This window comes from Dipodomys ordii, unplaced genomic scaffold (assembly GCF_000151885.1).
Source record: "Dipodomys ordii isolate 6190 unplaced genomic scaffold, Dord_2.0 Scaffold31, whole genome shotgun sequence".
Classification (NCBI taxonomy): Eukaryota; Metazoa; Chordata; class Mammalia; order Rodentia; family Heteromyidae; genus Dipodomys; species Dipodomys ordii.
In genome coordinates this window covers 7,598,511-7,625,491 of record NW_012267247.1, presented here as the reverse complement: position 1 = coordinate 7,625,491, position 26,981 = coordinate 7,598,511, and the positions used below count along the sequence as shown (strand labels likewise).

Here is a 26,981-nt window from a genome sequence, read left to right as displayed (position 1 = left end):
GTGGGGCCTGAACTCTGGGCCTGGGCACTGTCCCTCAGCTCTTCAGCTCAAGGCTAGCGCTCTACCACTTGAGCCACAGCGCCGCTTCCGGCTTTTTTTTCTGTTTGCTTATGTGGTGCTGAGGAATCGAACCCAGGGCCTTGAGCATGCAAGGCAAGCGCTCTACCACTGAGCCACCTTCCCAGCCCATACTGTGTGGTTTTTAAAAAGACCAGGAAAGTGAGTTTCCTTCCCCCCATTCCCTAAGTACTAGGGATCCAGTATGCTTCCCTTTTTGCTTACAATTAACATTTTACTTTTTATCCTGTTGATCTCTGTGTCCCTCTTTGGTTCCTGGTAGGTGCTATAACCACCATAAGATAGACATCTTGGGAGGCTCACTGGATCCAGCAGGCATTTTAGCCCTGAGATTAAGGTTATTATCTTTTAAAGTGCCCTTAGAATTCTAGGCTTGATTACTGTAGCTATGTAAGGTAAGGCTGACAGGCACACTTTGGTCTCACCTCCTGTATTAGTACTGATAATTAGTGAGGTTCCACTATTTACTGCCAAACCAGCTTTGCCTTTAGCCTTTGGAGCTGTCATTTTTTCAGGAGCATGAGGAAGCCACAACTTATTATTAAGAAATAATATAAAAGCTAAGTGCCTATTGATCATACCTGTAATCCTAGCTACTCAGGGGGCTGAGATCTGAAGATTGAAGAGTCAACCCTAGGCAGGAAAGTCTGTGAGGCTCTTATCTCTAATTATCCACCAAAAAAAAGTGAGACAGCTTTGGTAGAGCACTAACCATGAGCAAAAAAGCTAAGGACAATGACTAGACTTTGAGTTCAAGCTGCAGGACTAGAACACAAACAATAACAAGAAATAATAACAGATTAACAGAACAGTTTTAAGAATGGTGCATAATATTTTTACATACTCTTCTTCAGACACCTTGCTAGTTAGCATTTTGCCATATATTCTTACACATGTGTGTGTGTATATGTGTGTGTGCCTTTAAGCTCATTATTGTTGTCCTGGACTATTTGACCTAAAAATGTAGGTATAGTAGCCCTTTACCCCTAAATACTTAACTCCCTATTTTCTAAAACAAAGACATTCCCTCTACAGTTATCAAAATCAGAAAATCAACTTTAATATAGTGCTATTATTGAATCTATAGTTCTTATTCAGTTTGTACCAATGGTCCATAATAAAGTTTGTTTTCTTTGTTTTTGAGATAGGGTCTCATTTCCAGTCTCACCTCAAACTCATGATCCTCCTGCCTCTATCTCCAAAATGTATGCTATACACACTCAGGTCTACTTATGATCCTTATAAAGAAAATGATTTTTTTCTGCTGTAGAATCTAATCAAACAGTGTGTTTAGATGATTGACATGTTTTTTTTTCCTTTTTATTTCCCCTATGAGATGGGGATTGAACTTCAGGCTTTGCTCACATAGGGCAAGAACTGCACCACTGAACTAAATCCCCAATCCTTTTTATCCATTTTTATTTTTAAGATGCTGGGATCAAACTTAAGGCTTTGTACATGTAGGCAAACACTACACTACTATCCTCACTTGTCCCCAGCCCTAGATGTCATATCTCTTTAGTGCCTTTTAATGTGGAATGTTTTCTTACTCTTTGTCTTTCATAGACTTTGACATTTTTGAAGTGTTCAAGCCATTTATTTTGTAAAAAAAAAAAAATCCTACAATTTGGGTTTATGTGCTGTTTTCTTATGATTCAAGTTAAGCAGTTTTGGCAGGAATTCTGGTGCCATGTTGGCACTGTGTTGAAGGAGCACTAAAAGAATGGGCTAAAGGCCAGAGCAGAGATTTCAATCAGTGTTCAGGTGAAGCAGAAAGAGTCATCTCCAGGGCAAACCCAGTGCACTGGTTCTCTCTTTGTCCTACTTTTCAGAATCCTCTTAGGTGCTGGCATTTGTCCTCGCTTCTGGGCCCAGCTTTCCTGTGGACTTGGTCTCCCTTCCCTAAGAGCTTGCTGCCGTCCCAGCATCACAGGCATCACTCGGGGACCACAGCAGACATAGGCCCAGTTCTCACCCTTTGCCTCTGCAGCTCAGCTGTCCTCTCCTGAGGGCCAGGATGACCAAGATGACATCAAGGTGTCTTCCTTCGTCCCAGACCTGAAAGAACTGCTTCCCAGTGTGAAAGTCTGGTCAGACTGGATGCTCGGCTACCCAGACACCTGGAATCCTCCCCCCACTTCTCTGGATCTACCCTCACAGTGAGTTTTCCTGCCCATTCCTTTTGTACTGCCAGCCTTGACTCACCCATGTTCCCCTAGCTCCCCTCCTTGTCTTATCCTTGCTTTCTCCTACCCACAGCCCACACATTTCCCTGTTCCCTTCTTATTTGAATTTTGATTTTGTCCTTCCATGAACACCTTCTGATGTTTTAAATTATTTTGGTCTGTTCTCCAGTCCTGGTCCTGTGGCTCCTCCTTTCTGTTGCTCCATAGTTTGTTCTGTTTTGTTATTTTGTTCTTTGTCCTTGTTCTTGCACTCTCATCCTCACTTTATATTGTTCATACTCACTGTTCCTTCAACTGCCTCTAGAGTTTTGGATATGTGTTGATGCATGTGGGAGAGACTTTGTTTCTTCTCTTTTTCTCCTTTTTCATTTTTCTGTAACTTCTACTGGTACTGTCTTCTGCATTCAGTTTCCTTAGCTCCTTTCATGGCTTTTAGTGTTGGAGAGCATGAGTATGTGCATATCTTTCTTCATTCTCTCTTTCTTCATGCATTCCCTATTTTCTCACCTAGTCTCCATCTCTTTTTCCAAGTGTCAGTATGGTATCTCTGAAGACATCTGTTGGGGTACAGTATGGTATGTTGAGTTGAAAGTATGTGGGCCTACCTGTCTGGATAGTTTGTGTAGATCTGTTTGTATGTCTGTATGGGTATTTTTCCCTTTTTCAAATGGTGGTAAAACATCCAGAAAAATTTGCCATCTTAATCATTTTTATATTTACAGTTCAGTGGCATAAATTACATTCACAGTATTGTGCAATCAGGTATGGCTGTTTCTTTGTTCATGTCTGGATTTTGTCTGACCCTGACTGGAACTTTATGTCTACGTGTGTCCAAAAGTCTGTGTATCTTAGTGTCTATCTTTGCCATGTGTGAAGATCTGGTGTTTCTGTCTCCATATGGTTGTTTCTCTAGGAGTCTTTTCAGGATGCCTGCTCATGACTGCACTGTGTATATATGTCCATGTGTATCTATCTGTAGCCATGTATGTTGTATTTATATATGTTTGTGTGATATGTCCTGATGAGGGCCTATGACAGTTTGTGCTTGTGTACTCTGTGTGTTCTTGGGTCTGTGTTTGTCTCTATAGAATTCATATGTCATCAGGGTTCTATTTGAATGCCCGGATCTGTATCAGTCTTTGCTGTAGTCCTATCCATGTCTCTATGTGACTCTCCTTTGAGATTGTGCTTTTGTATATGTTCACAAAAGTCTGTGTTTGTGTCCATGTTTTTCCAAAACCATGTCTGTATGTGTCTGATTGCCTCTTTGTGCTAGTCTGGATCTCTGTTGAAGAAGGATTCTGTGTATGTGGCTTTGACTGTGATTGCCTGCCTATCCCAACTTGTCTCTGCCTGCTTCTATTGTCTCTCTCTGCTGGGTATGTATGTAATTATATCAGGAGTCAGCATACTATGAACCACAAGCTAAGAATGGTATACATTTTTAAAGGGCTGGAAAAAAATCAAAAGAATACTATTTCATGACTCGTGAAAATTATATGAAAGTCAGATTTGTTTTATGGGAACACAGACATGCTTATTTGTTTACACTTGGTCTGTGGCTGCTTTCACACTACAGTGCTGGGGTTGAATGGTTGCCACAGAGACTGTGCAGCCCACAATGCCTAAAACTGAATCCAACCCATTACAGAGGAAGCTCACCGACTTGTGATATCTGTAGTTTCCCTCTGTGTTTTCTTGTTTGTATAGTAGTGTCTGCTGTATGTATGTGTAGGCTCCATAACTTAGTTCTACTGATGGCTGCCTTTTTCCTTCTGCACTCTCTTTCTCCATTCCCTCCCTCTTTTCCTTCCTGTCCCTGTCCCTGTCACTCATTCCCCAACTCCTTTTTATCTTTGCCTTTCAGTATTACTGCCTTTCTCTCTGTCAGCCATCACTTCTTTCTTTCTCCCTCTCCTTCCCCAAACCTATTCTCTGCATTATAGTCTTTCTGGAGGCAAGACAGCTTCAGGTTCTATATGTGTGATTACATGTGTTTCACCACAAGCATCCATATCCAGTACCTCATCATTCATGTGTAGGGCTCTTGTGTAGGAGGGAGAAAATACTAGAGACTAGAATATGGAGACCTTGGCTGCTGCTGGAGAGGAGAGAGAGGAAGTTTCTGTGGGATAGTCTCCATGTGTATGTATCTCTAGACTCAGGTAACCCATAGAGGGAAGGCTGCAGCAAAGACTTCTGGGTAGCAGTTATTGTGTTTTCTGTGTGTGCTGTGTAGTATAGTCAAACTTCCTCTATTCCTCCCAAAGTTTTTTCTTATTCCTCACCCCAAAAGCTACCTCTAAACTATTCATCTCACTTCTCTAATCCTTCCCCACTCTAGCTCTATAACCATGTAAATGATGCTCACAGCATCACTTCGCATCTTTCCTATGGGCTCTCCTAGGTTTCCAAATTGTGCTCCAGCCTGAGGCTTCATGAGCCCCAAGGCAAGCCCTCAGTTGGGCAGCTGGGGTCACATAAATATACTAATGGATCTGCTAGTTATGGGCCTTTCTTTCATAGCAGGTGATCCCCAAAGAGATACCAAGTACAGTGTCAAACTTTTAGGCTATTACTCTGTAATGTGTACTGGGAAACTAATATTTTTTTTTTTTTTTGCCGGTTGTGGGGCCTGAACTCTGGGCCTGGGCGCTGTCCCTCAGCTCTTCAGCTCAAGGCTAGCACTCTACCACTTGAGCCACAGCCCACTTCTGGCTTTTTTTCTGCTTATGTGGTGCTGAGGAATCGAACCCAGGGCCTCAGGCATGCAAGGCAAGCACTCTACCACTGAGCCACCTTCCCAGCCCGGAAACTAATAATTTTGGAAAGAAAAAAAAAAAAACAGGGAAAATCTCAGCTTTTCAAATATCTAAGCCAGTGCTTCTGAGCATGTGCATGGGCTACTGAATAGTACCTCTTTCTCTTAGGGATAGAGAAAGAGACCAACTTTCCTTAGAGCTTGGGTCTTCCTCCTGGGTCACCTTACCTCACAACCACAGTTCTCTTAGATATGATCCATCCATATCCTGAGCAATCAGGTCTGCTTGCTGTCTTCTGCAGCATTCATTCTTTCATCCCCTTTCTCCCCCACTCCCTTTGGCCTTCGTTTGGCTGCAGACATGGAAAGCTCACATAGTAAGTTCTGGGCCTCATTTGCTTAAGGTATTGAATCTTGTTTTCTCTTTGGATGCTGCAGCAAATAGCCTGTTGCTGGTTCTGTGAGCTGCTGCCCATTTGTGAACAAAGGCTCAACCTGGAGCTGGGCACGTGGTCCAAGCTGCAGCTTTCCCCAGAGGGGCTAGAGAGAGTTGGGACATGTGAAACATACTTGCTTCAACTCTTCAGAGTTCACTTTACAGAGAGAACAAATCTGACCCAACAAGATGTTGAATGTGATTGTAAGTTCTGTGGCTATTGATCCACTTACTCTGTTGTGAATCTAGTCTGAGCAAGAAGAGTCAGTATGATCAGGAATTAGGTCCTCTTCTGCACTGTCTTCAGTCAGGCTATCTCTAGAATGCTAATTTAAGCATAATTTAAGCCAATACCCCCTTATCCATAAATGGTTGCTTAAAGACTGGTACCTCTGTGCAGCAGAGTAAATCTCATCTGACTAGCACTGAGACTAGTTTTTCCTCACCTTGTAATCTTCAGATCTGAGAACTAGAAAGCGTAAGAATTTTCTTTTCTCTCTCCCTTCCTTCCTTTCTTTCTTCCTTCCTTCCTTCCTTCCTTTCTTTCTTTCTTTCTTTCTTTCTCTCTCTTCCTTCCTTTCTTTCTTTCTTTCTTTCTCTCTCTTCCTTCCTTCCTTTCTTCCTTTCTTTCTTTCTTTCTTTCTTTCTTTCTTTCTTTCTTTCTTTCTTTCTTTCTCTCTTTCTCTCTCTCTCTCTCTTTCTTTCTGTCTTTCTCTCTTTCTCCCTCCCTATCTCCCTCGCTTCCTCCTTCCTTTCTTTTTTTTGGGGGGGGGGGTCTTTTGTGTGGCTTGAACTCAGGGCCTGGGCACTTGTCATTGAGCTTTTTCCTCTCCAGGCTAGTGCTATTTTTACTTTAAGTCACAGCACCAGTTCCAGTTTTCTTGTGGTTAATTGGAGATAAGAGTCTCTTGGTCTTTTTTGCCCTAGCTGGATTTGAACCATGATCCTCAGATTTCAGTCTCCTGAGTAGCTAGGATTACAGGCATGAGCCACTGGTGCCCAGCCTCTATTTTCTTATATAACTAGTGTGTCCTATATACTCCAAGTCAAAACCATGATTGAGAAATGGGCAAAGTGTGATGGTTCTGTGGGTTTCAAGCTTGTATCTTGTACCCACTGATCTACTGTGGAGCTTTTTAAACCATAGAGAGTGACACACCCCAAACGATTCTGTAGATATGAGAATTGTAACTCCCAGACACTGGGAAGGTCCTTGTTGCTGATCTTCTTTTTGGAGGGTTTAGGGATGCTCTCAAGAGAGTAGGAAAGAAATGGCTTCTATTTACTCCCTCTCCTTGGCATGCTTTCTTTGGTCCTTGCCTGCATTTGTTCTCTGCAAAGACAAAAATTCCTCTGATCCTAAGATAAGGTGACCAGATAGTCTATATTTCCGCTTGCTTTTCCTCCAGAAACTACTCCCAAATGGTCCCTCTGGCATGTTGGACCCTTACTTCATTTTGCTCCCCTTTCATTCCTTCCCCATCCTTCATTTGTTTCTCTCTCTCCTTGTATGGTTACAGAATTATTGCAGCATCTACCACTCTCCTCGGGGAATTCCAAAGTCCAGTATTAGTCTTCTTAGTTCTCTCCTCTTTGCCTATGTTCTTCTTCTCTCTAGTCAGACCTATTTTCCCTAGGCAATAGCAGACACATATGGAACCCTTAAGATGATTAGTGACCAAATACCAATGGCACTGTGATAAGGGGAGGATTTCAGGCTCCCTCGTTTCTTCCCTTAGAGTGGCATTTTAGGTCTGTGTGGTATATAGCTGGCATGTAAATTGATTTACTTTTTTTTTTAATCTCTTATGAGTTGTAATATAAGGGCATCAATATTCCAGATGATTTCTGGGATAGAGCAGTATAGTAGTATTTGGAAAAGGCCTTGTTCACTGTAAAAGGCAGGGTGTAGAGTTTCTTTGGTCTTTATAGAGTACACTGCAGTGTGTAGAGAGGCCATCTACTTGACCTATTAGCTAGCTTAGTTTCTGTGCTTTTTGCACACTATGTTTCCTGTGGTTCAGGAGAGGCAGCTGCTCACTACTTCACCAAGTGAGCATGAGGAAAGGTACAAATGTCAGCTGAGCAAAGCAGCAGGCTTCCCTGGGACTCTTGGCATCCAAAGACCTTGGGCAGGGCCATGGCAGTGAGACAGCCTACCTTATTTCAGTCTCTGCTGAAGCCAAATCTTCCCTCATCTTGATCTCTAGTTCTCAGTAAGTGAAAGAGTCAGGGGACTTTGAGAACATCCAAACCTAGCCCAGCTGTGGCAGTTGGTTTATTGCTTTCAGCTGGTACTTGAACCCAGGTCCTGGTCTTGGAGGCTTTCCCAGGTTTAATCCCCAGAGCTTTCTCTGCAGCTGTATGACACTGCGCTGACCCCGAATGAGGATAGGAAAATAGAACCAGTGCCAAGCCAGAGTCTCTTTTTCATTTGGAGTCTGGCTGTCTGCCCATGACCAGGGTTACATAATGGGAAACATAGCTGGGGCTCTGGAGAGCCCGCGTTTCACCAGGCTGCCCAGACCTTCGCATTCTGATGCTATATATCTTCCTAATTGTAGCTCAGATGCATTTATCACACAGTTGGATTGGAGTACTGTTTAAAAAAAAAAAAACCTCTAGAAATTCCTTGCTTCTTTTCCATTGCTTGTCTTGTATAGTCTGCATAACATACTGGAAAAGGCTCATAGGAGCCCTCGGAGGTACCGTCACATAGGGAGAAGGAGGGATGTATAGGGAGTAAACCATAAGCTCATTTCCACAGGGAGCCTACATGTGTTGACCTTGCAGAAGAAACAGAAATTCTTGAGTTACAAAGCCAGCTAGTTCACTCACCCTTATAGGGCAGCTCTGAAAGAAGAACTAATCCCAAATCTAATCAGCACCCTTTCAAGGACACTTAATACGTCTTCCCAAAAGGACATTTTAGGAGGTCACCAAGTAATAGTCCATCAGCACTTCCCTGAAGGAAGTGGTGGTGACTGTGGGAAGCCCCTTTGCTACCCTGGCTCCCCACCCAGTCTCCCTGGCTCCATGTTGGGGCGTCAGCACTACAGCCTGGCACCAAGGGGGTTCCTCTTCCTCCAAGTGCCGAGTAGGGGGCACACGTGATCTCTCCCACGGCAGGAGCCTTTGTCCCCTCCCTACTCCTCCCACAGGACTCCTTGTGAGAGGAAGGGGTGTTGGCCTAAGCCTCTAGTCTGACCCTAGCAGGGTACAGCAGCTGACCCCAGGGAGAGTACTTTCCAGCTCTGAGCTGAGGTTATTTGGGTCCAGTGTGTGCTGAACTGAGAAGACGTGTTGGAGTGGTTACAGCTAAAAGTTTGAAGAGGCAGGAACCGTGAGAATCCGCACTAGGGAGGCCACCAAGAGCTCACTCATGCGGTGGAGATGTCAAGATCCCCTAGGGGCTGCTCTTTCCCAAAACACAGTGCTGATGGGTTTAACACACCATACTGAAATGACAGAGGGTACATATACACACATGGTTTGAGAGATCTAAAGTCAAATAGTGTTCTGACCTAGATAAATTTAGGGAAGGGACATATTAGAGATACTCTGGTTCTTGAGAAGTCCTAGAATGAGGTTATGATGACCTGTTATTAGGCATAAGGTTCCAGCTGACTGCCTAATACACAGAGAACATGTCCTTGAAGTAATACATGATGACTGAGCTTCAGAATCTGATTAGGGTTAGACACTTTTTTTGGCTCAAAGACCCAAGTTGACTTGCTTGTATAAGTCAGGACTGTTGAAGGGATAAATATTCAACTAGGACTTATATTCTTTATTGCTCACATAAGAAACATCTCTTCTTCTTGTAGGGTAGCTGCCAATGTCTTGAACTTGTGGAAGAGTGATCTCTGATTACTTTATATGGGGGAGACATTTAGAAAAGACACACTATGGGTCCTAAGCCTCAGAGAAGGAACTATATAGGTTTCTTCTCATTTCCCATCCCAGGGCCTTTTGTAAGGTTAGAAACATCCTGCTACACACAGGTTTGGCATGACATCTTGGCTTTCAACAGACCTTGCTAAACCATGTAAGACCAAGTATTACCCTTTTAACTCTACTATACACTTATGAATTTAGGTTCATTTCTGCTATTAGCTTGCTCAGCTCCTGCCACTTTCTGTATCTCAGTGAGAAGTGCTCCACAGTGACCAGGGGCATGTGTTGGCTGTTGAACTAGTAAATTGGAGAGTATTGGGCTCCCATAGAGAAATAGTTTAAAAAGCAGATATTGCACATTGCAGGAACATTTACTTATAGTCTTCAGCCTTTGTGTCTGTACTAAACTATATTACATTTTGTGTCTCTACTTTTTCCTTTTCAGCTTCCTTATGCCTAATTTCTGTGCCATCTTGGCTGTATTTCCAGATCTCCTCACCCCAGGAACCAAATGACCCAACTTGTTTCCCATCTGTACTACTTTTCCGATCTTCCATAACTCTGAAACACAATGCAAGGCTTCTTCTCACTCAACTCTTTCCGGGTTTGTTCTGCAGCTGTGGAGTTTGAATGTTAGTGTTTAAACAAGCTGGTATTACACAGGAAATGGCCACCTCCACAGGCCCCTGCAGGCTTGTAACATGGGGTCATTGTACTTGATATTAATCACCAGTCAGCCTTTTCCCTCAGTAAAAATATGAAGGCGTGTGCAAGTACTTAGTCCTCCTTAGTCTCTCTAGAAAGAGAAACTAACTGAGCCTGGTCTGCTTATTCCAAAATGTAGCCTTCTCAGTCCCACACCGATTGGAGCATTCAGAGTAGTTGTACTTGACCCGTTTTCTATTAAGTTGGTAGCTCTACCTTTCTTTCTGAGCCAGAAAAAGAGGTAGATTGTTGTGGTATAACACCATACACCCATATCACCCTGTAATCTTTCAGGGCATATTGAATTTGAGTAGTATCCTCTGTAAGGGAACTCCAGAATTTAGGAACATAGCAGCCCACTGTCCCACCTGAGAGAAGGGCTCCTTAGTGCCCTGGACTGAAATGTTTTGTAATGCTATTTGCAGAACTAACCCCAGCCTGAAGAGTTAATCTGATTCCCCAAGTCAATATCCCCCAAACAACCAGCCATGAGTGTGTGTGTTGGTTCATTTCTGTGAAATGTGTTTCCCCAGTCACCTGGGCTGGCCTGGGCTGCATTGTATCGGCCAGCAGCTGCACTGCACTCAAACTGACAGCTACATTAAACCTTGGAATTCTGAGGCAATAAAAAGTAAATTAACTCTTATTTTTTTCCTTTCCTGGTGGAGTAAGTGAATGCATGTCTGTAGGGAAGTGAGTGAGCTTTGGTTCTGAATACATACCTCTTAACTAGTCACTGCTGGTCTGTCCCAGGCTAGGATCTGGTGTTCAGACTCCAGCCAGGGGTCTGCTTTCCTGGTGTGTGGTGTGTTCTGTGGGGTTGGGCCAGTGGGTCACTCTGTAACTGCTGATCCCTGCACACTAATCACATCCCAGCTGCTGAGAGAGACTCCCTTGCCATCATTCTGGGAGCCATAAATTGGTTTATTGGACACAGTTTCATATTCTCTGGCTGCTTTGTGTCTGCTTGGTGAAGAGTGCACCCTAACTTTAGTAGGATTTTGTGCACTCTCTGGGAGCTTCCCCAAAGTATAGATTGAACCAGAATAAGCTAGAAGAACTTGACTGAGCCCATAGCATTCTAGAGTAACCATTTAGAATCAAAGGTGATTTGAGATGATCAGAAATAATTTCAGGGAATCCTTTTTCAGACATTTCAAAAAAAATGGCAGCTGTTTGAAGTTCCTCATAGCCACAAGAATTTGATTTGGGGTTCCTTAGCCAATCTTGAATCCTTAGGGTCCAGGGGCTGCTGTAGGGTGAAGGTTAGGATATGGAACTAAAGCAGGAAAATGCTAAGCCTTTCCCCTTCTACTTAGACAGGAAACTCTGTTCACTCACAGAACTGACCATCCAGCCCAAGGGCCTAACTGGGGTAAGCTAAGGTGATGTTGCCAGAGTTCTAGGAAGTACCTCATCCTCTTGCAAATACTCACTTTGTGTCCAGGTATCTCACCTAGATTTTCAGAGCACCTCCCCTTGTTAGTGTTAGTTTCCTGATATATGCAACTCCCACACCCCTGTAAAGAGTCACTGTATGGCCTGTGGGTACTAGTTGAATGTGTGTCTGTGGTGTTTGCCAAGAGTTGCTAACATGATGTGAAACATGAAATGAGCTTAGGTAATCCTACTGTGATACCAGAAGAAAGCAGCTACTCAGAATCAGAGTTCAAGTACAAGTTCAGGCTGGATTGACCAGTATAAAAGTGACCTTTCATTGAAACATTTTGTGTATTCCCTTGATCAGTCTAGTCTTGACCCTTGGACCACTTTTATTTATATTTCTGAGTTGGGAACTCAGGGCACTTCCTATGTCTTTTGGCACCAGCTTCTGTCTTACAAAATTAACATTAGAATAGGAACTCTCATCCACCTTATTTTGCAGTGAGTCTTAAGGTTTTGGCACAAGGTAGGTGGTGATGGGCAAAAGGCAGATGTGGGCAGGGGTCCCTAGTGGTGGCCAGCAGTCTCTGGGAGGAGTCAATTTTGTTTTATCTGAGCCTTAGGGGACAAGAGAGCATGGTAATAAGAACCACATGGTACCACATATTTCTTCATCTTGGATCCAAGATGGTAGGGGTGGGAGGATGAGAGAGGGATATGGGGCCTCCCACTATGGCAGACGTGGGTGATTTTTCTGCTGCCTCTCTCTGGCTGGGGATGCCACTGCCCACACCCTTATTCCCCAACTGTGTCCTGTAGCAGCCTTGACCTGCACACCACCAACCAGGGCTCCCAAGCCAAGAATTTAGCTGGGAGACTTTTCACCTTCTTCCTTCTCACTGTTGTCTTTCCTGTTTATTTTTCAAATTGCTGCTCTGCAGCCGAGCAGTGCCTTTTGGCCAAAGCTCACCAAAGCTGTGGGATCAGACTCAGGCAGTGGGCTCAAGTGGCCAGCAGGGCACTAGGGGAGGAAACAGGGAACTGGAAGAGCCTCCCTGTGCATCTCCCATGGGCAGCACTAACCTCAGAGGCGGCCCTGAGCAGCCCTATCACATCCGGTGCTTGTCTCTGCAGCCGGACCGGAGGATAAACTATCAGAGCTGTGGGGCAGTGCATCATTCCTCTTATTATTTTCTTCTCTGCAGATGGGGTCGTGGAAAGTTCAGTTCCTTTTAACCCTCAAAGTTCTGTTTATTCTACAGCTGGTAGCCTGAATGCTGCGTTTCCCATTACATCACAAAGGGGCTCAGGCAGATCTCTGCACAGAAACGTGTTGCAACTGTTTATTTTTTTCCATATTTAAACATTTCTGACAGCCAAACCCGGCTGAGCCAAAATATGGGGCTTTGTGAATGAGTCTGGTTGTTGGTTTCTGTGCAGAGAAAGGCTTTAGAAAAATTCTCATCCCTCCGGTGATTCTTCCTGAACATGTTCTTTTTCCTGGGCAAAGCCTGTGAAGTGAGTTACTTCTGCAGTACACGTGTGTTGATTATGTGCTGTTGTGTGATTAATGGGGCCGTGTTCCACCTGGTTCCCAGGACACTCTTGAAAACAAGATGTTTCATTTCATTGCCTTTTCCTAGTGCAGTGATTACAGTAAATAACCTAGTTCAGCCTCCTTCCACCTGGAGCCAGGCAGGGAGTTCCCATACCTCTCCCCCGCACATTCTCCCAGCATCACCTTCAGTGGTATAAGCCTTCAGTGCCTTCTCAAGGTTTCTAGTCTCCAGGAGAAACATGACATGAGGTCAGAGGTCCTCATGTACATTAACTCCAGGACAATTTTTGCTTATTGTCTCTTGACACTCCGTCTCTTGAATTTGCTAAAGTTTTCCTGTAATTCTCCTATGCATCTCACTCCTATTGGAGTAAAATTTAACATCCACGGGACATTGCCTATTTGACACTCCCATGTTAGAGGCTTCTCTGGAGGAAAAAAGCCAATTCTGTAAAATTGGCCAGTGGCTGGGCACCAGTGGCTCACACCTGAAAGCTACTCAGGAGACTGAGATCTGAGGATTGTGGTTCAGAGCCAACCTAGGCAAAAGTCCATGCAGTTCTTATCCCTAACCAGCAAAAAGCCAGAAGTGGAAGTATGACTCAAGGGGTAGGATTCTATCCTAGAGTGAAAAAGCTAAGGGAGAGAGCTCCCTAGACTATATCAGACCCCAATTTGAGACATTACTGGGAGGTTAAAAATAGTTTGATGGATCCTTAGTACCCATCAAGCATGAATCTGAAACACAGTAGATGGTAACATCTGCCAATAAGTAATGGTGAGAGAGAAAAAATGAACATTCTTTTAAGTGGAGTGAGTAAAACTTTATTATTTATTTTAGAGTTTCTTCTCAGGTTTTTATCTGGATCTGTGGATATGCAATGAGGGTGGCTCAACCATTTTGATTTGTGCAGGACTGGGCAATTGCAGAGACAGGGTGAAGGATGATACTTACAGTACTAAAACCAGGACAGTGCAGAATAGTTGGTCACCCTGTATCTAACCTTCTGTAATTGAAAAGGACAGGGTCTAGTATAGCCAAGATAGCACTAGTAGCAGTTGAAATGCATGAGAGGCTTTACCTTCTTGGGCAGATCTTACGTAGGCCAGGAATGAGGTTTTTGTTGGATCTCAGTTTGTTTTCATATATATCTATATCTGCATGTAGATATAAATATATAAATGTATATGTGGAAGTGATTTCTAAAGTAAGAGGAAAACCCACATGACTCTTCATATAGTTTGACTGGTACCTATGTTGCTGTGGCTAGAGGAATGAAGCTGGTGCCCATTTTCTTGCTATATGGCATATACTTGGCTGCACAATAGAAGAGAGTTGAGGGAACTGCTTTAGGCATTGGATGTTTGGAGTGTTTGAATAACTGTCTCGGCACTCTGTCTGGAAAGGTGACAGGATCTGCATTAGGCAACTGATTCTCCAAATTCTTTTTCCTTTCTGGTTAGGATTAAAACTCCCCCTAATCAATTTGTGTAGAGGGACACATATATCCCAGATTGCTGCCATGAGCACAATTTCATATCCTAGCATTTTTGGAATGATTTCTTGGCAGCTACCAGCCTGGACAACTTTTGCTGCAAGTACCTTTTTTCTGACAAGTGCCAAGAATACTTTCATTGGTCTCTCTTTAGAGCTGCTCTTTTTGACTTATTTCTCATAGGGTTGCTGTGGATGTGTGGTCAACATTGGCTGATTTCTGCAACATATTGACAGCGGTGAATCAGTCTGAAGTGCCACTGTACAAGGACCCGGATGATGACCTCACCCTTCTTATCCTGGAAGAGGATCGGCTTCTCTCGGGCTTTGTCCCCTTGCTGGCTGCCCCTCAGGACCCCTGCTACGTGGAGAAAACCTCGGATAAGGTCAGCCCCAGGCCAAACGTCCTTCCCCATTCACTCCTCTTCTCAATTCTCCAGACTTTTTTATTCTTGGGAAGTTTTCTGTGCAAACGGAACATGATTAAGTCATTGAGAAGGGTGTTAAGGGAAAATATCGACCTTTTAGCCGCTGACATCCAGCTCTATGTCCTGGAAAAAAAAAAAATCCCTCTCAACTTCCTTTGGTGTGTGTGTGTGTGCTCACTGGCATGTTGTATATACGATCATTTCCTCACTTGTTTAAATAGTGCAGCTTGTGTTGGCAGTGCTCTCACTCAGCTCCAAATGGTTTGCATCATGCTTAAAGCACCCTCCTTTCTCCCCCCTTCCTCTTTCCCCCAGCCACAAAACTCTGCACTAGGAAAACAGCCAGGGCTTTTTCCCTTCTCTAAGGAGGAGAGTGATAAATAGGTGACTAGAGAGAAGCAGACACCATGTGTTAACTTACAAAAAAAGCTTTTAGGAATATGAAGCATTCCCTACTGCCTGGTTTCTATTCTCCTTCCTCTAAGGACTCTGTTTTAACCTGACTTTTTTCTCCTTGTCTGTCTGTTTATAGAAAACAAAGCCCTGTCCCTGTTGCGCCGATGGGGACTGTGGAGCTTCTAGTCTGCTTAACAGTTGGGTCTTCAGCCAGGTGGGGAGTAGGCAGTCTGGGCTCTACTCGTCTCATGTAGCAGTCAATTATCCAGGGAAGTAGCAGTCACAGACCTTGAGGGCAGAATCTCCTGTGCTGAGACAGGGCATCCTGTGCCTGACTTCTCATCAAAGTGGTTGGGCATCACATCCTTCTGGGGGAGTGGCCTTTGGCAAAGGGTATATACATAAATGTCTTCTCAGGAGGAAGTGTTTTGACTCAGATAAAGTATATGCAGAGAGATGATTTGTAGAAAGTCAGTAAAGCTGGGCACTGGTGGCTCATGCCTGTAAGCCTAACTCCTCAGGAGGCTGAGATCTGAGAATTGTAATTTGAAGCCAGCCTCAGCAGGAAAGTCCATGAGGCTCTTATCTCCAATAAACTATGAAAAAACTGGAAGTGGAGTTATGGCTCAAGTGGTAGAATGTTGGTTTTGAGCAAAAGAAATTCAGGAACAGCATCTAGGCCCTGAGTTCAAGCACCAGGACCAGCACACACATAAAAATCAGCAAAAATTAAATTGTTAGACTGAGGATATAGTAAAGTACTTGCCTAATATTCATATTTAAGACCCTGGGTTTAGTCCCCAACACCACCAAAAATAAGAAACAAATGAAACCCTCCCAACATAAAGAAAAAGCTAAATTCCTAACATGAACTGTAAATATAAGAGAACTTAATATGTGTTGCTATAGCAGACACAAATCTGAGAAATTTTATACTGAACATAATATTTTAAAACTTTTGTTCTTAATATAAAACAATATTCACTGTAGAAAATTTGGAAACAAGCCAGGCGTCAGTGGCTCACATCTGTAATCTTAACTTCTCAGGAGGCTGAGATTTGAGGATTGTGGTTTGAAGTCAGCAGGAAAAGTCTATGAGTTTCTTGCCTCCACTTAGCCACCAGAAGACCAGAAGTGGTACTGTGGCTCAAAGTGGTAGAGCCTTGCATGAAAAAGGTCAAGCACACTGGGGCTGGGAAGGTGGCTCAATGGTAGAGCGCTTGCCTTGCGAATGAAGCCCTGGGTTCGATTCCTCAGCACCACATAAGCAAAAAGAAAAACGCCAGAAGTGGTGCTGTGGCTCAAGTAGTAGAGCGCTAGCCTTGAGCTGAAGAGCTGAGGGACAGCGCCCAGGCCCAGAGTTCAGGCCCCATGACCGGATCTCCCCCCCCCCCCCAAAAAAAAAAAAAGTCAAGCACAGCACCCAAGCCCACGACCAAAGAGGAAAAGAAAATAAAATTTGGAAACAGACAAAAAAAAAAATCCCCATCCTTCTATATGGTGATAACATCACTACTATTTTGTTAATCCTGTATAAATACATTTTAGTATAACTTATATATATGCTTTATAAGTGTAGAGTGGAACTGAGGATGTAGCTCAGTGGCAGAGTCTTGCCTAGTATACACAAATCCCTGGGTTTGATCCTCAATACTGACAAAAACAATAAGACAAAACAAAAGTTGAGGGATCATGTTATACATACTACTTGTAGTCTGCTTTAATTCTTTCCCCTGCCCTCCCCCCTGCATCCTGGGATTTGAACTCACAGCCTGGTACTGTCCCTGAGCTTCTTTTGCTCAAGGCTACCACTCTACCACTAGAGCCACAGTGCCACTTCAGACTTTTTCTGTTTATATGGTGCTGAGGAATTGAACCCAGGGCTTCATGCATGCTAGACAAGCACTCTACCACTAAGCTACATTCCCAGCCTTTTGTGTAGTGCTAGGTATTTAGTATGGAATCATTTTTATGAGCACTTATTTTTGTGCCTTTTTTTTTTTTTTTTTTGGTCACGCTCAAGGCTAGTGCTCTGCCATTTTGAGACACAGCACCACTTCAGTTTTCTGGAGGTTAATTGGAGATTAGAGTCTCATGGACTTTCCTGCTCGAGCTGGCTTTTGAACTGTGGTCCTCAGATCTCAGCCTCCTGAGTAGATGGGATTATGGGCACCCAGCAGTATTTTTTATGTCCCATAGTTTCCTTAATCAATCTTTATTTTATAAATCCAAAGGAATGTTACCAGTATTTTCACTGTTACAACAGTAAATTTATACCTCTAGAATTTGAGCATATATTCCCTTTGGTTAAATTTCTGTAAGTAGGTAGAGGATCTAAACATTAATTGGAAAATTTAAAAAAAAACATATTCTCTGGATAAACTTAATGAATACTGGGTCTTAGGAAGATAATTGAGAAATGAGGAATATTCATTTTATGCCTTTGCAGAAAAAAGTCCTTGACACCTGTAATCCTAGCTACTCAGGAGCTTGTGATCTGAGGATTGAGGTTCAAAGCCAGCCTGGTCAGGAGAGTCCATGAAACTTTTTCTTTTTTTTTAGAAACCAACTTAGGGGGGAAGGAGAAGGGTTGGGATTGGGGGGGAGGGGGGAGGCTGGGAAGGGATGTGAAGGGTAAACCAAAGGAGGAGGCTGTAATGCTTGGTAAGAAATGTACGCATTATCCTGCCCATGTAATTGTAACCCCTCTGTACAGTATGTTCACAAATAAAATAAAAAAAAAGAAACCAACTTAAAATTTTTTTTTTATTTTCAAGGTGATATACAGAGGGGTTACAGTTAAGGAAGGTAACAAGTACATTTCTTGTCAAACTTGTTACCCCCTCCCTCATTTTTCTCTCACTTTCCCTCCTCCCAACTTTCCCCCTCCAAGTTGAACAGATCATTTACAACATATTGTCTTGTGAGTATTGCTGCTGCATTGGTTCTCCCCTTGTCCTTTGTGTCACCATCTTGTTGTTCCCCTTCCTTTCCCAAATTCAGATAAAAAAATATGGAACGCTTCATGAATTTGCTTGCCATCCTTGCACAGGGTCCATGCTAATCTTCTCTATATTGTTCCAATTTTAGTATATGTACTGCCAAAGCCAGCACCCATGAAACTCTTATCTCCAATAAATTGCTCAGAAAAAGCTGTAAGTGGCGCTGTGGCTCAAGTGGTAGAGCACTAGCCTTGAGCACAGAGAGGCTCAGCTACAGAGCCCAGGCCCTGAGTTCAAGTCCCAGGACCAGTAAAAAAAAAAAAAAAATCCCTTGAGTAAAATTCTGCTCCTGTGGTGTCAGAAAGGGATAATAATATGGATGTGTAGCTCTATAGCACTTGAGGCTGAAGATAGCTAACAAGTATCTGTGGAAGATACTGTGTTAGAAGAGATGAAGATACTGAATTAGAATAAGTATGGCTTGGACCAGAACTTGCTAGTAGATTTTGTGATTACAGGGTAGTCTTGATTCCAGAGAGTCCTTTTGAGAGTTGGTCAATGAATTAGTGGTTTTTGTTGTTGTTTTCTTAGTGCAGAACAAGGGTAAAGTCCTAACTAGGTTAGACTTCCTAAGCTTTGTCTTCTTCAACTTATCAACATTCCTAGCTGTAGTGCTAGATACTAAGTCTGTAATCTGGCTACAAAAACAAACAAACAAAAAACCCATAGAGCCAGCAGTTCGCCCTCCGTCCAGTGAAGGGCTGCAGCTCACTCAGTCTAGGACAAGGACTTCACTTCAAGGATGGTGAAATGGGTATGTTAAACAGTAGCATCCCAATATCCTACCTTGCTCCTATTCCTACACCTACTTTTTCTTCAATATTTTCTATTGCAAACAGCAGCATTGGCTTTTTAGTTGTGATTCAAGAGAGAATCTTGGGGTTATTTTGGGATCTTATTTTTCTCAACACCTTCATACCTACTCTGTCAGCAATTCATGTCTTCTTTTCCTTCAGAATATATGCAGATACAACTCTTTCCTTAGTTCAACTCACTGAAAGGCCTTTTAACCAGTTTCTCTGGTTTTTCCTCCCTCCTATTCCCCAGTCTGTTTCAGCACGGCTACTAGAATGATCTTTTTAAAACATTAGAAAATCATCAGTTCTTTCTTCAAAACTTTCCAATGACTGTTCTTTATTGAAGTAAAGGCCAAAGTTTTATCAATGGCCTCTGATGGCCCCTGCAATATGACTACACTTCTATCCTGTTAATTCTCTGATCTCAGCTTCTATTCTTCTTCTTATATACTCTGGCCATATTGACATCCTTGTTATTGTTCCTCAAGCGAACCACATACCCATGCCTAACGATCTCACAGTTATTCTTCTCTTTACCTGGAATATGCTGTCCCAACTAGTTGTATAACTCTCTCACTTCCTTATTAAAGTCATCTAGAGAGGTCTTCTCTGGTTACTCTTTATAAAGTGTTACCTGCCTTCTTTTTCCTTTTACTCTACTTTATTGTATTCCATGATGAGGAGAAATAATTCTTTATCATGTATCAGACCCTGAATTAGGTATTTCTGTACAGCATTTCTCCCACTAAGCCTGCCATATATGTACCTTCCTTTTAAAAAGAGAACCTGAGGCTTAAAAGAAGAATGAAGAATGATGAAACACTCACCAAGGTTGTCTCCTTGGCTGATCTAGATTAGTAGAGATGTGTCAGAGGAAATCTTTAGGAACTCTTGACCTTTTAGAAATCTGATAGATTGGGGGAATGCAAAGGAAGGGATGACATTGTCCAAAAAAAAAAAAAATTTACTCATTCCCTGAATTAAGAAATGCTACAACTGGTCTGCGAAGGTGGCTCAGTGGTAGAGCGCTTGCCTTGCATGCCTGAGGCCCTGGGTTCGATTCCTCAGCACCACATAAGAAAAAAGGGCTCAAGTGGTAGAGCACTAGCCTTGAGCTGAAGAGCTGAGGGACAGCGCCCAGGCCCAGAGTTCAGGCCCCACGACCGGACCAAAAAAAAAAAAATGCTACAACTCTGTATAACACCTTAATAATAATAAAATTATATTTTTAAAAAAATATGATAGACATTTTCTCCAGCATTTAGTGGTCATTACTATGAAATGTAAAACTTTCAAGGACTCAGTTGCAACAACATAAGTGATTTCATTACTAGTTGACATCAGTAATATGTTCGGTCCAACCTGGATGCTCATTAATAATATATTTCCTGAGCACACATTATCTGTATAATCTGGGAGAGCCAGACATACAAAGCAGATAGTCTAGTTTTTTTTTTTTTAATTGCCCTTTTGTGTGTGTGCTGGTCTTGGGGCTTGAACTCAGGGTCTAAGTGCTGTCTCTGAAATTTTGTGCTTATGGCCAGCACTCTACCACTTGAGCTGCAGCTCCACTTCCAGCTTTTTATTTATTTATTTTGGTTGTTTATTGAAGATTAGAGTCTTAAAGACTTTCCTGCCTGGGTTGGCCTTGAACGCACATATCAGATCTCAGTCTCCTTGAGTAGCAAAGACTATAGGCACGAGCCACCATTGCCTGGTGCTTTAATTTTTTTTTTAATTTTAAATAGTGTATACAAGAGGTTTCAGTTCAACATTTCAGTTTATGAGTACAATGTATCTTCATCAATGTCACCCCTTTTGTTGTTCTCCTCCATCTCTCCCAACCTTACTCATCCCTTCAAGTTGATTCCATTTTCACACATGTACATTGAAAATTATGACTGTTTTCACCAACCTTTCCTCTCTTCAGATATTCTACTTTTGAGAGACCATTTATGGCACATATAAATATGTCCTTAACTGTGTATGTTGATTTTAGCCGGTGAGCAGTGAGAAGTTCTTGTAGTTGGGTTTTTTTTTTTTTGAGCTGGTTGTATTCCAGTAAGATGTTGAAAGTTTTATAATCAAATTAGTAAATCTATGTTAAATGGAACTCATCACTACAAGATTTCTTGTATGGAACTGGGAATGTAGTAGAGTGCTTGCCTAACATGTATGAACCCATGGATGCGATTCCTCAGTACCACATAAACAAACAAACAAAAAGCTGGAAGTGATGCTGTGACTCAAGTGGTAGAGTGTTAGCCTTGAGCAAAAGAAGCTCAAGGACAGTCCCCAGGTCCTGAGATCAAGCTCCAGGACTGGCAAAAAAAAAAAAAAATTCTTGTATGTTTTAACATTATAATGTACATTGCAAGAAGAATAGCCATTGGATACTTTCCCAAGCTTGCTCTTCGCTCTTTTTTATTTGTTACACATTTTGTAGGATTAGTATTCTGGCTGAAATAAACCACAATAGAAAGCCCAGGTATAAGATGAGCAAGAAGTGAAAAAAAAAACTGATTTTAAAATTATCCAGAAGATGCACCTGTATTCCTAACTACTAAGGAGGCTGAAATTGGTGGAGTTTGGTTTGAAGCCAACTCAGGCAAAAAAAAAAAAAACCATGTTACTCTACTTCCAATTACCCAGCAAAAAGCCAAACTGGAGGAGCAGTTCAACAGATAGAGTCCCATCTTTGAGCAAGTGAGCCAGCCTAGTGAGTCACTGAGTTCAAACTCCATAACTCACAGGAGAAAAAAATGAAATAAAAAGATCATTAGAGGGCTTAGGAAGGTGGCTCAGTGGTAGAATGCTTGCCTTGCATGCATGAGGCCCTAGGTTCTATTCTTCAGCACCACATAAGCAGAAAAAGCCAGACGTGGCATGATGGCTCAAGGGGTAGAGCACTATCCTTGAGCTGAAGAGCTGAGGGACAGTGCCCAGGTCCAGATAGGCCCCACGACCAACAACAACAACAAAAAGATCATTAGGATAAAAGTGATAGGGTGGAGCTGATTACCTTTTAAGAGAAAAGTCACAGGTATTGAAACCAATTGGAGCCATCCAAAGGGAAAGAAAGTGATCGTATATTCATTGAGTGGCTCGTAGGCACCTGAATTCAAAGATTAAATAGTTTACCCAAGGCAATATAGTTAGTAAAAAAATGGGTATAGGATTAGAATCCTTGTTTCATGACTTCAAAACTCACCTTCTGCTGGGCATGCTGGCACATGCTTATTAGTACAATATCTTGGTATATCTTTACAAAAATTATTTTCAGCCAAATATTTAAGAACAAACTATGTTGTATTTCCTTCTCTGTATTACCGGTTTGATTCAAGAAGCCCTTATAAATTTTTTTTATATATTCTAATCACAAATACTTTTCAGATGTGTCCTGCAAATATTTATTGTAGGATATAGATGAAGTTTGTCTTTTGTTTGTTTCCATAGCCTTAATTAACAGCAAAAATTTTTTATTTTGATGAAAGTTGAGGTTGAAGTTGTATAGTGCCTTTTTGTCTGAGAAATTTTTGTTTTGCCCCAAAGGTCATGAGGATTTTCTCAAGTGCTTTTAGTATTGTACTTCTTTTTGTTCCTTTTCTTTTTTTGAGTAAAGTCTCAAACCTAGGGCCTTTCTTGTGTTTGCTAGCCAACAATTCTTTCACTTGAATCATGCCCCCAGCCTTTTTTGCTTAGGTGTTTTGGGCATAGGATCTCTGTGTATGACCAGGTTGGCCTGGACTATGATCCTCCTATATGTGTTTCCCACATAACTGAGGTGACAGGTACACTGTTTGTTTGTTTGTTTGTTTGGTTGGTTGGTTGGTTGGTTGGTTGTAATGGAATCTCTTGAACTTTTTGCTTAGGTTAGCCTAAAACTATGATCCTTACAATCTACACTTTCCAAGTAGCTAAGATTATAGTGTGTGCTATGATACCTGTCTTCATTTCCATTTTTGTCTTCATAACTGGTGTGTGTGTCTGTGCGTGTGTGTGGGTGTGTGTGCATGAGTGCATGCGTGCTTGTACTGCGTCTTGACCTCAAGATCTAGGCACTGTCCCTTACCTTTTTGTGTGTATGTGTGTGTGCTTGTCATAGGGACTTGAATTCAGGGCCTGAGTGCTATCCCTGAGCTTTTTTGTTCAAGGCTTTAACTTAAAAAAAAAAAGTGCTAAGTATTGAAACGAGGACCTCAGATACGTTAGGCAAGCACTCTGCCACTATGTGCTGTATCCTCAGATTTACTTCTACCACTCAGTATGTTGTTAAAACTCATTTACTCAACTTTTTCCTCCTCATTTTTCTTTTCAGCTCATGAATTCCTGCTTTTTTTTTTTACAGTGTCCATTTCTCTGTTATTAATTTACTCACGAAGACTGTTTTTTGTACTGGGTTTTATAGTATACACCTATAGGAGGCTGAAACAGGAGGATTGTGAGTTTGAGAACAGCCTTGAGATACAGAGTGAGAGACCCTGTTTCAAATTGTTTTCCTTTAAAGCCGGGTGCTGGTGGCTCACGCCTGTAATCCTAGCTATTCAGAAGGCTGAGATATGAGGATCATGGTTCAAAGCCAGCCCGGGCAGGAAAGTCCAATAAACCACTAGAAAACTGGAAGTGGTGCTTGGCTCAAGTGGTAGAGCGCTCGCCTTAAGCTGAAGAGTGCAGAGACAGCGCCCAGACCCAGAGTTCAAGCCCCACGACCAACCAAAACAAAATAACAAAACAAAACATTGTTTTCCTTTAATTCTTTGAAATCTCTCCCATTAATATTTTTGCACATTTCTAAAAGCTGTGTCAGTTATTAGAATTGGCTGATTCCAACATCTGGGGTCATCTCACATTTACTTTTATCAATTGCATTTTCCTATTTCTTTGATATTTGTTTAATATCAATGCACATTGTATCTTGCAATCCATAGAGACTGTGATTTCATTGTTTTTCTCTGGAGAGTTTTTTTTTGTTTGTTTGTTTTTTTGGTTGTAGGGCTTGAACTCTGGGCCTGTGCACTATCCCTCAGCTCTTCAGCTCAAGGCTAGCGCTCTACCACTTGAGCCATAGCACCACTTCCGGTTTTCTGAGTGGTTTATTGGAAATAAAAGTATCACAGACTTTCCTGCCTGGGCTGGCTTTGAACCACCATCTGAGCCTCCTGAGTAACTAAGGATTATATATGCGTGAGCCACCAGTGCCTGGCCGGAGAGTTTTTTTGTTTTTAATTTTAGCTAAGAGTTAATGTACTGTCTTATGATCCTAAACTTGCGCAGGTTGGGCTCTTCTGAATTATTAGTGAAGATATATAGAAAGCCAGGTATTTCCTCAGCTTCAGTATTTTGACAGTTGTCAACTTCTAAACCCTATCTCTGCAGTTTTTGTTTTAGACTAGATTTCACTCTATTACAAGCGGTTCAGATGAGGTCCAGTTGTAGGATGTGGCTCTTATTCCCAAAGTATGGGTGCTCTGCAGTCTCTGCTGGGTGCTGAGTATTTACAGTGTTAAAATCTCTTCAATTTGCCAGTGCTAGAATTCCTGCTCCAACATCCCCAGGCTGTTGCTTTTCCCTAGCACTAAAAGACCATCAATATCTCTGTATTGTGTTGTGTTGTGTTCAGTTCTGTTCTCTCTCCCTCTCCTTTTTTCCCCTCTCCCTCTCCCTTCTCTCCTCTCTTTTTTTCATCAGCAAATGGAATTTGAACTAAGTACCTGATGCTTCCACTCATTGGCTATCACTCTACCAACTGAGCCATACATACCTCCAGCCCATATCTCTGTTCTATTCTCACCCCAACTGCATGGAAAGCTTCTGGTGATATTGGTCAGGATATAGTCTAGCCATCACCAGCATATTCACTGAGGAGTCTAACATGTACTTTGTGCCCTTTCTTTGCATAATTTCTTCCTGCTCATTTCCTTACAGATGCTATTCACTTTGACCACTTGTAGTATCTCAGATTCTGCCCTCTGCTTTCTCAGCCCAGCAGAACCACCATAATCAGTTTGAGATTAAACTTCTCTTATAGATGGGAAATTATCTCCAAAGCAGAAGACTGGATGATCACAGGCTCCTTTCATAAATTTCTCTCAGGGGGGCTGGGAAGGTGGCTCAGTGGTACAGCGCTTGCCTTGCATGCCTGAGGCCCTGGGTTCAATTGCTCAGCACCACATAAGCAAAAAGAAAAAAGCCGGAAGTAGTGCTGTGGCTCAAGTGGTAGAGCGCTAGCCTTGAGCTGAAGAGCTGAGGGACAGTTCAGGCCCCATGACCGGACCCAAAAAAACAAAAACAAAAAACATAAATTTCTCTCAGGGATCAGTTCTACACTGCCTTTTGTCCACTACCTAAAAGTCTATTGCTCATATATTTTATAGCTGTTGATTTTGGGAAGACTGACCCACTACCAGTTACTCCACTATATTCAGAAGCAGAAGCTAGCCTACTTTTACTTTTTAATAACCAAAGTAATAATACTTTCTGTAATATCAAAATATGGAGAATGAATATGAGACCTTCCCTTCTAAAGGTAATTGTTATTAACAGTTTAATAGCCATCCTTTAAGACACACAGCTTAATTTTTCTAATAAAATTAAAGTGCATGCTACATGTATATTCTTTTTTCATTATATATCTGGGAGAACTCTAAATCAGTACATATAAATCTACCTTATTTTTTAAATTGTACTATAACCCATTATATAAACATGTAATTTATTTATTAATTTATATTCATGTTTAATTATTATTATAAACAATACTAGAATGGACTTTCTTTATGTGTAAATCTTTGTATACATCTAGACTTTCTGTAGGATAGAACCTACAAGTAAAATCACTTTGTCAAAAGATACTGTTTTAGTATTTTACCGAATTTGGAGCCCAATTGTTATTCATATACCAATTTGTACTCCTCCTAACAATGTGTAACTGTCTCTTCCCTTGTACTCTCATCAACACTGTATATCAGTATTTTATGTTACTGTATATCAGTATTTTATTGATATCAGTATTTTAAGTTCCTGTTATTCTGGGTACACAGATACATCACTTGAACTACCATTTGTTAACTAGCAGAGTAAGTGATCTTTCTGCATGTTTATTGTTTATGTCTTCCTTGTATATTTATGGCCTTACCCAGTCTTAACATTGTTGTTTACTACTAGTCATATTTTATTTCATGTACTGCAAATATTTTGCACTGGTTCAGTTCAATGGCTTGTTTTTATCATCTTTTACCTTTTACATTTTATTTATTTATTTATTGCCAGTCCTGGAGCTTGAGCTCTGGGCCTGGACATTGTCCCTGATCTTCTTTTGCTCAAGACTAGCTCTCTACCGCTTGAGCCACAGTACCACTTCTGGCTTTTTTGAATAATTTATTGGAGATAAATCCTCAAATCTCTAGCTAGGATAACAGGTATGAGCCACTGGTGTCTGCCTTTTATTTTATTTTATTGTTTTGAACTCAAGCCTCATACTTGCTAGCCAAGGCACACTACTATTGAGCCATGCCTCCAGCTCTGTTTTTTGCTTGTGAAGTAGTACTAGGCTTGAACTCAAGGCCTAGGCCCTGTCTCTGAGCTTTTGTGTTCAAGGCTAGCACTATACCACTTGAGCCACAGTTCCACTTGTGGCTTCTTGCTAGTCAACTGGAGATAAGAGTCTCATTGACTCTTCTGTATGGCTTCCTTTGAACCCTTATCCTCCTGAGTAGCTAGAATTACAGGCTTGAGCCACCAATGCTCAACTCTGCTGATTATCATTAAAATATGATTTCATTTCCTGCCTAGTACAAACCTGGACCCTGATGTTCCTGTTTTATTTTCCTGTATTTGCTGGGATGACAGGCATGCACTAC

At 41.9% G+C, this 26,981-nt stretch overlaps 1 protein-coding gene across 1 annotated transcript in view; it reads left to right on the top strand.

The window, feature by feature from the left end:
- The window catches only part of Smg6 (SMG6 nonsense mediated mRNA decay factor), a 255,941-nt gene that overhangs the window by 130,565 nt on the left and 98,395 nt on the right, over positions 1-26,981 (top strand). The window contains exons 8-9 of the mRNA XM_013016534.1: positions 2,069-2,237; positions 14,684-14,885. Of these exons, the coding sequence (XP_012871988.1) occupies positions 2,069-2,237; positions 14,684-14,885 (371 nt within the window). The remainder of the gene's footprint in view (positions 1-2,068; positions 2,238-14,683; positions 14,886-26,981) is intronic.